This window comes from Solanum dulcamara, chromosome 5 (assembly GCF_947179165.1).
Source record: "Solanum dulcamara chromosome 5, daSolDulc1.2, whole genome shotgun sequence".
In the NCBI taxonomy this organism is placed as follows: domain Eukaryota; kingdom Viridiplantae; phylum Streptophyta; class Magnoliopsida; order Solanales; family Solanaceae; genus Solanum; species Solanum dulcamara.
Window position 1 is genome coordinate 47349704 of NC_077241.1, and position 18535 is coordinate 47368238.

General features: G+C 35.3%; 1 protein-coding gene across 1 annotated transcript; it reads right to left on the bottom strand.

Annotated features, from left to right (window-relative positions):
• Window positions 1–11847: 11847 nt before the first annotated feature.
• LOC129888295 (uncharacterized) lies at window positions 11848–16818 on the bottom strand. The gene is made up of 3 exons (XM_055963300.1): window positions 16710–16818; window positions 16544–16625; window positions 11848–12626 (listed from the first exon to the last, which is right to left on the bottom strand). The coding sequence occupies exons 1-3, from the start codon at window positions 16731–16733 to the stop codon at window positions 12127–12129; spliced, it is 606 nt and encodes a 201-aa protein (XP_055819275.1). The 5' UTR covers window positions 16734–16818; the 3' UTR covers window positions 11848–12126.
• Window positions 16819–18535: the final 1717 nt, after the last annotated feature.

The window sequence follows — 18535 nt, forward strand, 5'->3', positions numbered from 1 at the left end:
AGTATGAGGGCGTGACATGTAACGTAAATCATGGAATGCAAAGGTCAAGTAAAACATATGATGAGATGGAATACGTAAAGTCATGAGAAAATCATATTGACCAACTCATTTTAAAACATAAATTCAAAATCATAACATACTTAAGAGATCATACATATATGGAATATGAACCATAACCGACAATAAGATCATGTGAGCTATAACATGGAATCCGATGGTACCCACAACGAGAAGGAGGAGGCTACTTTGCCAAGGTAGACTTTTAATCATGAACATGTGCTAATTGTGGATCCACTAGCTAGGCCATAAAGGCAACCTACGGTGGCACATAGTTTATGAGACATGAGACTGCTACTAAGGTTTTTGGTAGGGCCCCCACCTCAAGTCCACTCGGTGCTAAGTCAAATCCCACGGAATACATACATAACATAAGATCATAATATCATATATCATAGTCATGATCATAGTCTTGAAATCATAGAGTAGCTCATTTTCATCACATACTTGTAATGTGAGAATTATCCTTTCATCATTACAATTATATTGACATAATTCATGTCATTAGGCCTTAGGTCACCACATAGGATTTTAAGTCACCTTACTTCATAACTTGCATAAAATTCCATAATTTGAGGCATATTTATAATTGAAGATCTCATGGAAACACATAGTCATAATTCATACTTTGAAAATTCATGGCCATAGCTTGAACTTGAAATTAGGGTATGACATGGATACATGATAAATTGACTTGAAAATCATGAAATTAACTTGAAAATATGCATGATCATAAACTTTATATCAATTCATACATAATTCATATAGATAATATCCTTTAGAAGTATAAATCAAACTACCCATAATTTTCATCATAAACCTTAGAAATCAAAATAGAAGAATTCATGGAAAAACTCTTCACTTTAATTCAATAACCATCAATTTATATCAAAATAGACTCATGATCATATTTTAAATTAAAATTCATGCAATTTGGATGGAGATCATAAAATACCATACTTTAATTTGATAGAAAACCTTGAGAAATTGATTGGGCTTCATTGATGAAAGGATCCATGAATCAATACCCACATACCTTGAGTGAGAACACCAATTAATTTGGAAGAAATTGAGAATTTTGATGGAGAAATTGAGTGAATTTGCTTGAAGTCTTCAATGGAAACCCTTGATAGCCTTTTTGTAGAGAGAAAAATATTTGATAGATGAATTTTAAAAGAATGAATAAAATTAGAAGTTTAGATAAATTTATAGAGTTGAATTATGTCCTAAAAACGTCTAAGTTCATTAACTAATAACTTGGAAAAAGTCTAAAACGCGCTTAAAAAAACTTAATTTCGGTAAAAAAATGCTTCCTAGGTACGCGAAGCGGACCTGTCGCGGCCAACTCGGCCAGAAACTGTCCCCAGGTCCGCGACGCGGTCCTGTCGCGGACCACACTATTTTGTGGTTTCTTCAAAAATCTTTCTTCCGATCTACGGGTCCTAAAAATCCACCGAGATCATTTTTCCGCAGGTTTTGACCCCCTTATCAATATTTCGCACTTGTATTTTCCAAAAAGATTAAGGATAATACGTTACATGAATGGCCTATTTCCAAGGCATTTTAAAGATATTTTGTGGGCATTTTTGAGGGGTGTTACAATAGGCAATGCAATGCATAGAAAATCATGTTTGTACAAATAACCATTTTAAATAGCATGGTAGGAGAAGTAGTAAAAATCACAAGTAGTCTTTAAGAAGGATCAATGCATAATAAATCATAGGAGTATCATATAAAGTAAAAGGTAGGATTAGTCATTTAAACTATAAAAATGACCATACGTATGTGGGATAGGAACCATAACCGACAATAAGACCATGCGAGCTATAACATGGAATTCCAATGGTTTCCCCACATCGGAGGAAAGGGAAATCTATTTGTCAAGGTAGACTCTACTCCGCTAGGCGAGTCATGCATATGTTATATGTGGATCCACTAACTAGGCCAAAAAGGCAATTCTACGGTGATACGTAGTTAAGAGATAAGAGACTTTATATAAGGACCCCGTATTTCGAGCCCCCACCTCAAGTCCACATTCGGTGCTAAGTCAAATCCCACAGAATACATACATAGCATAAAAATCATAATTTCATATGTCATAGTCATTATCATAGATTTGAAATCATAGAGTAGCTCATTTTCATAACATACTTATAATATGAGAATTGTCCTTTCATAATTACAATCATATATACATAGACATAATTCATACTTAGAAAATTCATGACCATAACTTGTACTTAAAATTAGGATAAGACATGAATGCATGATCAATTGACTTGAAAATCATGAAATTGACTTGAAAACATGCATGAGCATAAACTTTCTTTCAGCCCATACATAATTCATATAGATAATATCATTAGGAAGAATAATTGAAAATACTCATATTTTACATCATAAACCCTACAAATCAAAATAGGAGAATTCATGGAAAACTCTTCAATACAATGCAATAACCATCAATTTATATCAAAATGGACTCATGATCATACTTTGAATCATAATTCATGCAATAGAAATAGAGATCATAAAACCCATAAAATACCAAATTTTAATTTGATAGAAAACCTTGAGAAATTGATTGGGCTTCATGGATGAAAGAATCCATGAATCAATATCCGCATACCCTAAGTGAGAACACCAATTAATTTAGAAGAACTTGAGAGTTTTGATGGAGAGCTTGAGTGAATTTACTTGAAATCTTCAATGGAGTCCTTGAAAGTCTTTTGTAGAGAGAAAAATATTTGAGTAGGTGAATTGTAGAAGAATGAATAAAATTAGGGGTTTAGGTTAACTTATAGAGTTGAATTAGGTCTTAAAAACGTCTAGGTTCATTAGCTAACAATTTAGGAAAAAGTCTAAAGTTCCCTTACTAAAAAACTAAACTCGGCCAAAAATGCATTGCCAGGTCTGTGAAGCAAGTACACGATGCAGAGGCAAGCAAGTCCGTGATGCGAACTTATCGCGGACCTTACTGATTTGCGCAGTTCCTTAAGAAATTTATCTTTTGATTTACGAGTTCTAAAAATCCACCGAGACTATTTTCCTACAGGTTTTGACCCCGTGATCGATATTCCAAACTCAGATTTTCCAAAAAGATTAAGGATAATGCATTACTTGAGCGGCCTATTCCCAAGACTTTCTTAAGGCACTTGTGAGCATTTTGAGGGGTATTACAATATCTCTCCCTTGGGAATATTCGTCCTCGAATGAGATTCAACTAATATAGAAAAGACATGGAAAAAGGATTTAGAACCCAACATGGACATGAGGACACTTTGAAAAATGCATAGAACATGTAACTTCATACTTAACATAAAACATAGTCTTTGAGAAAAATCATTTTCATTAATCATGTATGCATATGAATGACATATGGAACTGAAACGTAGGAGTTTAATCGATTTGATCATGAACAACTTAATACCTTTAGGCTCGAGTGAAAGGAAAGAAATACGGATAACACTTCATCATGTCTGATTCCGCTTCCCACGTAGCATTCTCTACTTGTTGATTCCTTCATAACACTTTGATGGATACGTCTTTATTTCTTAACCTTTTTACTTGCCGGTCTAAAATCTCAATCGGGATCTCCTCATAAGTCAAACTCTCTTCAATACTCACATTCTCTATTGGCACAATAGAATTTGGATCACCCACAAACTTCCTCAACATTGACATATATACCTTAGACTACTACTCCTCTATAGGAAAATTTATCCCAAGAGTATTACTCCTTACTACCTATATTCAACAAACCTCGAAACCTAATAAAGAAATACACAATGCATCGTACATTTACCCATATGCCATCAACACTACATTCAAGCCTAGTTCTATAACAACTCTAATACAATCACTTGAAACCCTTAACAAGAAGTCATCAATAGACTACTACAATCATTCACATATCCACAACCACACATTCAATCCTACCAATCTAACCACTTTATGGCTCCCTTGAAGTCAACATCACTTAATAGTTTTCGTGTCTACCCTAATATCTCTACATCTACATTTGCATTAACTCCTACTAACAAACACACCAATATACTCTTACCTATCTATTGCCTACAACAAGGTCTCACCTAGCTTGTCTTCTATATCTATCACCTCAAATGGACCAACCATACCACAATTATCACAATATAGAACACCCACTCTTCCCCCAATATTCCCTAACTCATCCATTGAGAGATATGAACTTTACTCAATATCATTTCTCTTAGGCTATCAACATTGGGACACACAATCGACCTTGGTAATAAAATACTCCATCTCTCCCTTATGAGAGAACCTTTATCTTCTCATCAACCATCAATTTATCATTCACTACCCATCATAATTCATAACCATCTTAAACAAGAAAACCACCCTCATTAGCATCACTCAAACCTACCCCTAAATACTGAGTCACACAAAGGTATTAATCAAAAAGGGCTCTAGCAAGATTTCAGGACATACATCAAATCTTATAGAAAGGTAAGAAGTAGCAAAAGATAATATGGCACCCGGATCAATTAAAATATAAACATCAAAGTCAAATACCCGCAACTTACCTGTAACCACATCGGGAGACTCCTCAACCTCTTGCCTAGCTTGAAGTGTATAGAACCTATTATAGTGTCACGACCCAATTCCTTAGGTCATGATAACACCTACTATAACCCACAATTAGGTAAGCCAACCCGTCAACACGAAACTTCAAGTAATGGATTTGAGGGAAGAAACTAAATAAGAGTGACTAATTATAAAGATAGGTAGAAAGAATAAGCGAAAGTAAACCAAAACATGATATAAACAACTAAAGATCCCTCCCAAAACCTGGAAGTCACAAGTACAGAGTTGCTACAAAATAAAAGATGAGTATAAGTCCCGAAAGTGGACTGAAAATATATATAACAACTGACTAGTCTCAAAAGGCAAAAGATGGGCCATCCATACTGAAGGAGACAAGAATGATCCAAAAAGCCAAGTACTCACCCTAGTCTCCAAAGCTGACTGCAACAGGCTCGATCTATCCATTGTGGTAACTGGTGTTCGTTCCTGCATCATGAAAGTAGATGCAGAGTGTAGTATGAGTACCAAGACAACAGATATCCAGTAGGCATCATAGGCCGAATGAGTGGAAAAGGTAAATATAATATGATAAAGAGGAATAGCCTAAATAGGAGTCAACATAAGCATCAAAAAGGAAAAAGTGTATTACCTATGAGAACTATAGCTAACTATACCCAACTGGGCCCCCATAAGCCCAGTTGGGACACTCGTGCGCAAGTTAAATAAAAACTCGGATGAACCCCCATAAGCCCGCCGAGTACACAGAATAGCTACAACTACCAAGGCTAGGAACCAAGAATCTGCGATGTTAGGAGCTGAAGTACTATATCATTTCCAAACCCAGAATCTCTAAGAGTCAATCGATCTAGGGGTGACTTAGGGGTCGAGGCCAGAATTAGGACTCAGATGCTCACCCGAATGTTCAAAGTAGCCAAGGCTGAGACTGGGTACTCGGATGCTTGCCATAATACATAAGTACGGTCGAGGCCAGGAATGGGTACTCGGATGCTCGCTGTAATACATCGGTATGATCGAAGTCGAGACTGGGTATCCGGATGCTCGTCATACTAGCAAGTTGATAGAGGCCGGGGCTGAGTACCCGAATGCTCTCCGATAATTCAGAACGGAGGCCGGGATTTGGTACCCGAATGCTCACATATAATTTATCCCATGATGCGAAATATTCTACTTCCCAACTAGAATACAACAGTACCAAAAATCTTTTCCCAAATGAGTCACTGATATGCCGCTAAAACTGGAACTGGAGCCAAAGTCAACGATCATAAAATCTAGTGTTATCGATGCATCATGAAAGTCACTATTATATCTATTTATAGATGAGGATATTTTTAAGAGCAAGGATAACGCCTAACTAAGGCCAAACTACCAGGCACTAACCCGCTACACCATTCTACAAGGATCTAAGTCCATCGGAGCTATGCTGAGGCATCTAAAGCAAGTTTACATCCTATACTAAGGTCAACATACTCCACTGTATCAACAATATGCTCATTCAAATCTCCTTATAATACTAACAAATAATGACAAGATACACATGCTTCTAAATATCTGAAAAACTCGATAACAAGCCTAAAGCATGATTTCTAACACCTAAAATATACAATCAAACTACCCAACCCAAATTCCAACTATTTTAACATGCTTTCACATATTCTATCTCAATCTAAAGAAAGGTAAAATTATAGCCTACCTGTAGGCTAAACACGCGGGCTTCAAATCACTGTGCTGGAACTTTTTCCTTTTGAACGGCCTCGAAACACTGTCATGCTGTCAAAAATAGAACCAAAATGTCGATATGGTCGTTTAGACACTAATTTTATAATTTTTGGAGAAGGACCAATTTCGGTGTCTAAAACAGAAATTATGGGATTTAAATACGGAATTCTAGATTTGACCCCCCAAAACAGGTTCCAAACGTCACTCCAAACTCAAAAATCATATTTATAACATAATTTGGGATGGAAAACTACGCGAGACGAGCATGCAACCAAAACTCATAAATTCTGACTAAAGAATCAAAAATGGCAACATCAAAATCAGCAAAGTCTACACAAACGAGACTCTTTTAACCCAAAAAAATTATACTATGATGATCCTTGCGAAAAACTTCACAATCTAGCCTCAAGAATCACTCAAAATGAAGATATATTGACCAAGATACACTCTTTCAAAATTCAATAAAATTTTATTTCAAAAAAGACTCAATCAGTAACTAAAAATGCATTTTTACCTCAAACAAAGATTCCTCTCACATTTATGAGATTACCACGAGATTCCTCATAAAATTTTCTTGAATTTAGACCTTTGAATCATCAAAATCAGGTTTATATAGGTCAAGAAATAATTTCTCAATGTTCTTCAAAAACTCAATCCGAAAATGGACACTGCTGCAAATAAAATCATATTTTTTACCTGAATCGAATACTCTAAATCAGTTTTTAATCTCTCTAATGTGTTCTCCATGAAAAATCTCACAAGTTTTCCTTTTGAATCACCCAATTCGGAGCTATATAACTCAAGTTATGGGGTTTTAAAGTTGAGACCAAACCCAAAAATGGCCTTGCTACTGCTGCTGCAACAGATTTTGGAAAAGTCAAAATCTCCGACGGGGTGCTTGGAATTCATTTGGAATCCGATAAAAATAAAACAGATATCCTACCTCACTAAATTTGACATTCCAAACTCAATTGCGCATTCAGAATTCCCATACGAGATTATTTTAATAAAAAGTGAGTCCCACACCCAAAAGCCATTTTAAATCACATTCCACAACGAGCCTCGAGATTAGACCGGAAGCCTCGAAAAGAGAACGAAGGGTTTTTCTAAACTAAAATTAACATTTCGGAACTAACCGCACTGTCAGAATTTTCAATCGAGTGCGTTTTCCAAGAATGTTGACCAAAGTCAATCATAGACTAACTTTCAAAGTCAAAAGCACCAAGTGGCCCCAAACTCGTATCGATTGCCTTGATAGTCATTCCAATAGTGCTACTACACTAATTTGGTCATTTCAGAGCTGATGAAATTATCAGAATTTGAATTTGAGATCTCATTGACCCAAAACTCAAAAGGTCGTAACTAAACAAACTTAGGCCTTCAAAATACCAAGATGGGCTCGGGACCTCTAAAAAATTAGCCATCACTTCTTCTAGACTAAAACTAATCCCCCAAATCCAACGAAGTCGTCGGAATTCCATTCTGAGCATCAAAACTCCAAAAGTTGATCGAAGTCAAATCTTAGCCTAAAATTCCTCAATTTCTCAACTCAAGGCCTCAAAACTTCGTTACAACTCCAAAACTGATTCCGTAAAGTCTCCTAAGCCAATTTTGACAATTCAGAGCTTTTGAAATCGACGGAATTCCGTTTCGAGACCTGTAGCTTCGATTGACCCCAAATACCACTTTTTAATACTTAAAACTTATGAAAACTCAAAATTTCCAAAGACTAACTTTTCATAGGATTTTCTAAAATCAACATCCGGTACCAATTAGAAATGACTCGAGGCATCTAAAGGGAGGGGTAAAAATAGTTATTTTATAAAAAAATTAAAAATGACCTTAAGGGTCATTACATATGGAGCGGGCCGCCACCTCGTTGATCTTGTCCACCTTGAGTAGCTTTCTTTTGAGGACGTCCTTCTCTCCTCTTGTTAGGACATTTGGAGACCTTGTGCCCCATTTTACCACATCTAAAATAAGCACCCGTTCCCATCAAACACCTTCATTGATTGGAATAGAAAATTTAGGAAGAATTAAGTTCGAATCCCCATGATTCCTTTTACACTTGGTGTAGGTAAGGAGAGTAGTACCACTAGCATTCACATCTCCACCTTGGCCTTTAGGGTATGGCACTCTATCTTTATCAAACCTTTGGCCGGAAGTTCGAGGGGAACCTTGACATTGGAATCTTTAGCCTTGTTGAAAACGACCATTATCCTCATCGATCTTAGAATTAGAAAATCCGTCTTCAAACCAAGCCTTCTTGGACTTCCTCATCCTTCTCTCTTCTAGCTTCTCTCTTTCTATTTGTTCAGCATAGGTCATGATACAAGATATGTTCATTTCTTTCACAAGCATAGAGGCTCGACATTCTCTAGCAACTAAGTCGGACACCCTCAAAATGAACTTACTCATTCGGGCACGAGAGTCGGACACCAAAGTCGGAGCATACTTGGACAACTTCATGAAGTTGAGGGCATACTCCCTTACACTCACTTTAACTTGTATACACAAGTCGGCTATTACACTCGAGTGTAATCGTGTATATAAAGTCAAACATAAACTCGAGTTCACCCCTATAAGACGATGAGGGATCAGATTTATAACTACTGAAGTAGTATATGATATCTGGGGTATTGTGAGTAATAGTTTCCTCATAAATATATAGCGTATTCTTTCCATGTGATTGGACTCCTAAGTGGAGCTGTTAAAACCTTAAAGGTAAGCTCTCGATGCTCACAGGTCGCACAAACTATTTATCGTATGAATTGGATGTTTTGTTAATGTCATACTGGTTAGGTCTTCTCCACCATGTGCGAAGTGGGAGATGTAAGAATTTTGGGTCATGGGTTGCCCATGTGTGACCCTACCCAACCTAATTCAGATCCGAGCCATTTTGTTTCTCTGATAAAAAGATAAGGTAAAGGAGTTACCTTGATTCAAATTAAGGGGGGATCAGTTACAAATGTAACTGATATTTAATTTGAAAATCTCTTTAAGTATGAGATAGATTTTGTTTTTGAGAAACAACGTGAAAACAACAAAACAAAAGAAAAAGTTCATAATTTTTCTGATTCAAATCCAAAAACAGACATTTAGTTCTGTGAATACAATACTCCGTTTTTAAGAAAGACGAAGTGGACTTGGGAAAATTCCTAGTCATAGCAAATTCAACACTTCTGCTGCAAATAAAAGGTACACAACCGGTCGATTTTGCTTTGATTTACTATCAATAACAATATGATTTAGGATACCTGCACTATTTACATTGTTTATGATAATAGTACCAGATATGTCAATTATTACTTTTAACTTTACCACGTGTTGTACCAAGGCTTCTTGAGAGGTTTTAGGAGTTACAGTTTAGAGGAGAAGTATGAATTACACACACTTAAAACATATATATGCAGTTAAAAGGAAATGCATCGAGCATCTCCTGCTTAGACTTTATCATTCTTTTTTTTTCTCCTTTTTATTATACCCTGGTTCTCCATTTCAAAGGCGCTCAAGCTCATGGAATTGCAAAAGACAAATCACGACCCTTACCTAGGCCCCCTTTTCATCATTGTTAGCTTAATCTTTTGTATGGATCTGTGTTTTTACAATTCTTAGTTGGTGCATCAAAACAATTAACAAATATCCGACAACATTGCCTTATGTTTTCCTAGGCTTAAGTGTAATTAATCCAGCAAATTATTCTTATGGCGTTTCAGTCTCAAGGAAGCAGCCCAAGCAAATGCACGCTTTGCCTAAGCAGCCGCCAACATCCAACAGCCACACCTTGTGGTCACGTATTTTGCTGGTATTGACTCCTGACTGTTTCTCTTTATGCCCATTATTTTGGTCAACACTTCATTCCCCGCAAAACCAGAAAGAGAAAGAAAAGGAACAAAGATGTGAAGACAGTAGAAAAACTGAAAAAGAGAGGTAAATGTGAAAGAAGAGGAAAAAGACATAATGCTCTTACATTTTGTTTTGATTTGCACTATTTGTCGGAACTGCATAATAGAATGGTGCAATGAGAAGCCTGAATGTCCCCTTTGTCGTTCTCCCGTAACACATTCAAGCTTGGTTTGTCTGTATCATTCAGATTTTGAGTCATGGGTCTACGTACACTCTACCCTCTCCAGACCCCACGATGTGGGATTTCACTGGGTTGTTGTTGTTGGATAGGTTAGATATTGCAAAAAGATTACTGCAAATAAATCATGAAGGACAGGTCTCCAAATGTGCCTGGAAAAGATTCAGTGCTTCAGTAGTGTACTTCACGACTTGAAATGTGAGATCCTGTTTTCTTTTCTGTTGCTCGCGCACGCAGCTCTGGAAGTGCTGTTGGGGTAAAAGGGTGGTTGTGAGCTGTGGTAGGAAGGAGATTTTTGCAACTAATTTACCAGAGTTTCTGAGGTTAACTTTGGTGCCATGCATAGTGGTGTAGCAGATCATTTTATCGAATGCAAGCACATAACTTTACTTGCTTTACACGACAGCCTATTTGTCTTGCACTGAACGACGACCATTAGATTTTCCTTAATAAGGTGTCACGGCTGTTCTGAATATTATCAATTTTACATGTGCTTTGGGAATGGATCAGTCACTGTTGAAGTATGCTGGTATTAGTGATGTAATACAAGACTACATTTGCACTCAGATTTTAATTGGCATGTTTTTTTTTTCCAGCATTAGTTGACGGGAATGAAAAATAAGAGTTGAAATGAAATGTAATATGAGCGTGTATTTCAACTGCAACTTTTTTAAAAATATATATAAAAACATTGGCAAAGTTTTTTAACTCTGGAATTTCACCACATAAACCAAATTCAGTAAATCATTGGGAAGTAGTCCAAATATAAAGATGAAAAATTTCAAAGTGATATTCATAAACTAATTGTTCGCCTCCTTGGAATATACTCCCTCCCTTCCATCCATTGTGTGTGAAGGTGAAATTGATCTATTATTACTTATATTTACTGCAAAATTTGACATTAATAATTGATCTCAAACATATAGTAGAACTATTTTGAAAAGCAAAAGCAAGTCTTTTATTTTTTTTTTAGCTAAACCATCCACCTAGGCTTTCACCCCTGTGGTGGTGAGGGGTTGCCATAGACCCCTACCAAAAGCAAAAGGAAATTGAATTATCAAATGGAGCAGGTTAGATACAGTGATTTTGGTGTTAAGAAAAAGATGAAAAAATGGGAGTATGTTTTCCATTCCCTTCATTACTGTAAATTGGATGAATCATCTCTGAAAGTTAAACAACACAATAGTATTTTACTGAAAAAAATAGTATTTAATGTTAGTGGGATAAAAATGAAACGAGCTATTACACACTTTGACAACATGGTGAAAACATATGTACCGATTCAAAAAGGGAGTAACCTTAAAGTTGCTCTAGGAAAAGGCAACATAATAAAGGCTCATTCTTCATGTCCTCGTACAGAACATATCATAGCGCAGTAAAATAGCTCAATCGAAAAAACAAAAAGAAAAGCAAAATGATTTTATTTTTTTGAATCTTAATTGAATATGTGTAGATATAACTATAGAAAGCCAATTTCAAATGGGGAGCTGCAGTAATGCTGTTGGAATTTGTAACATTTTCACTTGGTATCACACTAGCTAGCACTAACATTTTTCTAACTCCAAAAGTCCTAACAGCAACAAGCTACTATCAATGACTACATATAAATTATTGAGAAGACCTCACATCATATATAAGGAAATTGTCGTATAATAGGCTTATGGTATCCGTAAAAAAGCGGCCTCTCAACCAGAATGCATGTCAAAATCAAAAGGATTAGTGCTACCTTGTCTCTTCCAAGCATGGAAGTCACAAGATGGATTCCTGCATTCACAATATGGATGATATTGATCTTGTTTTTGTGGCCGTGCTACGTAATTTTCAGGTCTATGGACCCAATCTTTACGTGGTGCATAATGATTTTGATCGTAGTCTCCCTTTGTATGATGAGGAGTTTCTTGATTGTAATTTCCACCTTCTCTTTTGTCATTAGTATTCTTGGCATGATCACTTGGCATATGAAAATAAGTTTCCTTGACATGGCTTTCAGTACTACTCTTATTCTCCATCAGAGTTTGATTCTTGGCATGATGACTTGTTGCCTCCTTAGAACAATAGTATATAAGTTTTACACTGTCAGGTTTCACTGTTCGCCGAGTAAGGTAGTTCATGAGTAACTGAGGCTCTATATCCCCTCCTATATATACCCATCTCCTTTCTCTATCTATCTCAACTGAATCCACACCTGAACATAACAAAATATGAGTAAAGATATTACATCCAAATGAAAAGAACTTTATTGTGGAATTTAATTTCTTCCAAAAATACATAGGCACATCTCTTCTTTAGGAAGCAAAATGAATTTATTGAAGACGAAAGCTAATGCTAATATCAAATATTTGTAAAAAGCTTGGACTTTTTGTTGGAAAAAAAGTACCGACTAATTTTCGTCTTTAAGCAGAAAATAACAGAGAAATTAAAGAGAATAAAAACAATACAAGATATAACATGGAAACCCAATGTGAAAAAAACCACGGATCACTCAGAAAAATATTCACTATATGAAAATTATTACTGCATAAAATACACTATTTTTCCTCACACACCCAATTTCTAAAATACTATTCTCAAGGAGATCTTCAAGAGAATTATCTATAAATCTCTCCTCTAGTATACATGAAATTGAATTTTTGATGGTGATATAAACCAAGGAACTAAGCTCCTTATATAAGGCAAAAAAAGCAACAAACCTTTTCTAATCCTTCGATGTGGGATTGCTTAACAAGTTGTCATTTTTGACTTTTCAAATTTTCTTCTTTTTCAAACAAAATCAATAAATCTCCACCTTTGAAAAAGAAGAAAAAAATACCAATCGTTAACAATTTACAGTTATCCAGCTACACATAACAAAATATGTTCTCCACTTGACTCAAAACTCGGCCAATCATGCGCAATTGCAACCTTCACATTGTCTGCTACCGAAAATCATAATTTTAATATCACGAATTATCATACCCCCACCATAATGAGAACCTCCACTCATATTGAATATCACCAATCCAAAAAATTTCACTTGAATTCACTTTTCAATTTCAAGAATTTCAGTTTTGGCTCATGTCTAAAAATCCGCCAATAACTTATGGTGCAACCCTCTTGTTGATTTCCTGAGAGTCCATTAGCCATCAACATTCTTTCCACCACACACCTTGGCATCACCAATCAACCAATGTCCATGTGCAAATTGTGGACACGCTAGAATTATTCCATCTTTTATCATGACAATCTTGGAGAACATGTCGTAAGGATATTTATCCCAGCGTACCATCGGAGCCTTTGTCGAATAGCTCCTTACAATCCTACCTTGTCCGATTTTACTAGTTGTCGATCAAAATTTTTAGTCCACAAAGACTCTAAAATTCCACTAGTCAAATCCTCAATTTTATTTTTACCATTTGACTGGACTTGAATCTTTGACCACCGCTTTTGATCCCTCCTTGCATCAATAGAGAACCATAAAAGTCCCAAAGCTACATCCCCAATGGAATCATACATGTCATAAATCACAATTGCTATAGTTCTAGAACCGTCGCTAAAGCTTCATCATCTCTTAACTAATGCATGCCAAATTTTGACAACACTTGCGGATAATTTTTCATCAGCTTTGACTTTATTTTTTCACGCAACTAGCTCCAAAACTCATTCTCTAACCAAACTTCTAAATCTCAAATTTTGTCCCCATCTTGCCTATCAGTACTAATAAATGGACAATAGCAATAAAAAATACCCACTAAATTAGTTCATAGGAAAGAGAGGTGGATCACAACAGATACACTTAAGTACCAAGTCTTTCCTTAGCCAGAGCCCCTTTAGATTATACTTATTCCCACTATTACCAAATATACAAGTACCCCAAAGCAAATTCACCATAATAGCAGACTCCACTGGAATTAGACTCCACTTGCTACTCCACTAGGATGAAACTGCTGCTTGAAAAATAATAATTTTAATTCAGAATTTTTTTTGATGTGGAAGATCAGACAAAGATGCAACCATGGAGCGTACTAAAATTTCAAAAAAGTTATTCCACACCAAAAACTCTGATATGTTAAAAAAAAGAATTGTTTGGTAACAAACCCATCTCACATCGAATAGAGAAGAAATGTATCAATATATAAGTGATTATCCAACTCCATTGGTATGAGGCCTTTTGGGAAGTTCCCAAAAAGAAATCTGTGAGGGCTTAGTCCAGAGCGGACAATATCATACTAATATGGAGTTAGGGTGGTAGTATGCGCAGTCCCAACAAATGATATTAGAGCCTAGGTTCGGGTGTGTCAGAGTAGTGGACTGCGTTGTGAGAAGTTCTGATGTGACAAGAGGACCAAAGATCTGTAGGGGTGCCTTGTGTCGAAAGTCTTCCTGTCAAGTAGTGGTTCAGGCGGCGTGTCCCGTTGGGTGATAATGGTGGTGCAAGATGATTTGGCAGATTAGATGATGTGACTTAGTTATTGAAGATCTGCGGTTGATACCTTTGTCGAAAGTCTTGGCAAAGTGGTGGTCAAGTGGCATGTCTCACTGGTTGGTAGTGGCGGTGCAAGATGATTTGCAGATTAAATGTATTATCGTTAAAGGAAAACTTGGCCCAAAGCGGACAATATCATACTAATGTGGAGGTAAGCGTGGTCCCAACACTTTCCATGTCATTTACGGCATTTGGTTGCACCTGATAAAAATTTTGATTTGGCACTACTATATATAGACTCTCTCTCAATCACTACTATGTCCACAATAACCAGCACTACCCATCAAATGCACAATCACAATCATCAAATAAGCACTACCATCATTGTCATCTATATATCATCGCCCCAACAATCATTACCACCACTATATATATTTTCTGTAACAATCACCTTTACCATTACAACCACCAACATATATAAATATCAAATACCTCAACCATTACATTAACCTACTCAACTAGCCATGACTACTAGTCATATCTTAAGATATCAGTCAGTTCCACCATCACAATTATCATCATTATCAACCACTATTACTGCTCATCACTATTACCACCCATCAGCAAGGCCCAACACTATCAACTACTATTACCAACAAACTCAACCATCATAGTCACCACCTCTATATATAATCACAACCACTGTTATCGGCAACAACCATCAATGCCACCACTTCTACCGCAAAACCTGCCTCACTAGCCACTACCAAGACACCAACCATCATCTTAATTACAATCTAATGTGGAATTCTATCTACCAATAATTATTTTATTTGACTTTTAATTTTTTATTCTTTTCATTCCATTTTATGTGTCTTAGTTTGACTGAACACAAAATTTTAAAAAGTAAAAAATATATTTTAATCATGTCATCTTAAATTAAAAATGTGTAAAGTGTGTTAAAATATCTTTAAATCTTATTGTATTAAACATGAAATATGGAATGTTCAAACAAGAGAATTAGACTAAATGTAAGAAGTAACATTCTTCTTGAAATATACTTAAAAATGTAAAGACATAAAAATTGAAAGAACGGAACTAATAGAGATAAATAATTATGTATAAGTATTTTGATATTGAGAAAAACAATGTTACTCATTTAGTATTCAAATGTAAAATAGAATGGACAAGTGATCCTTGTTTAAGTGGTTGTACACCTCTGTTATCAATCGATAGATTGAAGGTTCGAGTCATGCTAAAAGGTAAATGAGAATACTATTGATCCTATGTGGATATAAAAAAATACACTAAATATTAACCTTAAAAGAGACCACAGGCCCTTAGGTTATCTTCTAAATCTCAAATTTTATTTTCAACATTCGGCCGTATCCCTCCAAGTTGACACAATAACGAAAAAAAAGAAGGGAAAATAAGAAAGCACCCCCAAAGAGTTGTTTTTCTCTTTAAAATGGTCAAATGAGTTGTTCTACTGGATGTACCCTTAATACTATCCATAAGTCCATAGGTATGTTCAAACAAATTATTTTATACATAGAACTTCATTTGATATTTGACCATGAAGAGAGACACGCTATTTAAACTTATCCCTAGACCTTTGGGTATATATATTAATATATATATATATATATATATACAATTTTCTAAAATACTGTACCATGCCCAGAAGAAAAGGCTAGTACCTTCCAGTCGAACAATTTTTTTCTTCACTCTTTTGGCACAATTTTCACAACAACTGATAGCCTCTATTTTTACTATACAATCCTGCAAAAAAAAAAAGAACAATTTTACCTACGTCAAGGCAATTATTAATAAAATTGCGGAAATAATTATATGATGAATCAGTACCGGTTGAGGAGGTTGATGCTCCATGGATGGATGCCAAATATTCCTAAACTCTAACAATTGCTGACTTAGGGTTAAGACTTGTTTAAACAACAATTATTTACTTCCATTATGATTTATGACCAATTAAACATAAATAAGGAAGCTTACGCCTGCATGGTAAGCTTTTACATAAACCTGCCGGCCCATTAAGGGTCTGACACGGGGAGACCGGACCAGGTATCGGCCCAATACAAAAAAAAATTGGGCCGGTCCGATCAATTTTTGGCTTTGGACCGGTAAGACCGAGCCGTAAGGGACCGGTAGCCGGCCCACCGGCCTGGTTCGAAAAATATATTTTATTATTATTTTTTCTGAAATTAACGTTTGGGCCACTTTTTAAAAAGAGCCATTGGGCCCAACGGCTATATAGCCGATTTGGCCTTTTTAAAAAAAAAATTATTAATCAATTTTTTTTCTATAAATACCTATAACATTTAATCATTTTTTTCCACCAACAATCATTTAATTCTCTCAATTTATCAATTCTCTCTTAAAGCGATATCAATCTTTTATTATTTTTTGCAATTAACAATATCAAGTGGAAGTTTTCAACTTTCAAGTGTTCAACATTTCATCAATTTTATGATTCTTTGTTTGATTCCGACAATTTGGTATAATCGTTCCTTCTCTTGCTTTTATTTAGTAAATTAATTCTAGTATATTTAAATATTTAATTTTTGTGTTTATAATTTTTATTAGTTTAATTTACATAATGGATAGATTAAAAAATATAGGTAAAAGTGTTAAAATTTTGTGTTCCGACGGAGGTAGTGGTAGTAAGAAAAAAAGTGCTTCCGGTAGAGGTAGTACTGTAGAAATTATTCTCGTATGCCTGAAGCACCACCTAGTGAATATGGAGAAATAGGTGTAGGTGCACATGATATGAATGAAAATGAACGAAAATGAACATCAAGAAACTTACGAGATAGAAGAATTAAATGAATTTGAAGTAGAAATAGAACAAGATGATAATGATGATGTGGATGTTAAACCAAGTAGTCCTGATATAGATTTAGGTAATGCTCAATCTAAAACTGTTAATCTTCCTCCACGACCTATAAAAGAAAGAAAAAAACTAGTTTAGTATGACATTATTTTGAACGCATAGCCGGAACAACCAAAGTTCAATGTAAAGAGTGTCAAAAAACTTTCGAGCTTAAGATCGGGGATAATAGAGGTGGAATGGGTCAATTAACTAGACATCTAGACAATGAGCATCCTGGTTGGAAAGAACGAATAGGGGGTGCTACTAGGCCAGTTCAAGGTAGAATAAATCCACAGACCAAAAAATTAATGGGGACGTATAATAAAATGAGGGACCATGAAGAGATAGCAAAAATGATAATTGTGGGTTGTCTACCTTTTTCATTTGCTTCTTCTGATGCTTTTATTCATTATATACAATTAATTTATAATCTCATTTTAACGGTATTCCTAGAAGTACTTGTAGATCAGATATTTTTAGACTTCATTGATAATATGCATATTATTTACGTTGGTTATTAACAAATCTTTCATGTAGAGTTTCACTTACTTCTGATCTTGGTCGTGCTATAAATAAAAATGATTATTTAACTGTTACTTGTCATTGGATAGATAGTGATTTTATTATGCAAAAATGTATTTTAGCAATTCAATATGATGAAGACCGAAGACATAATGCACAATTTATTTTTAATTCTATATCAATGGTTGCAAAATATTATGGTCTTGAATACAAAGTTTTATATATTTCTTTTGCTAATGTATCTAACAACACCGTTTCTATTAATTTTTTGAAAACTGAG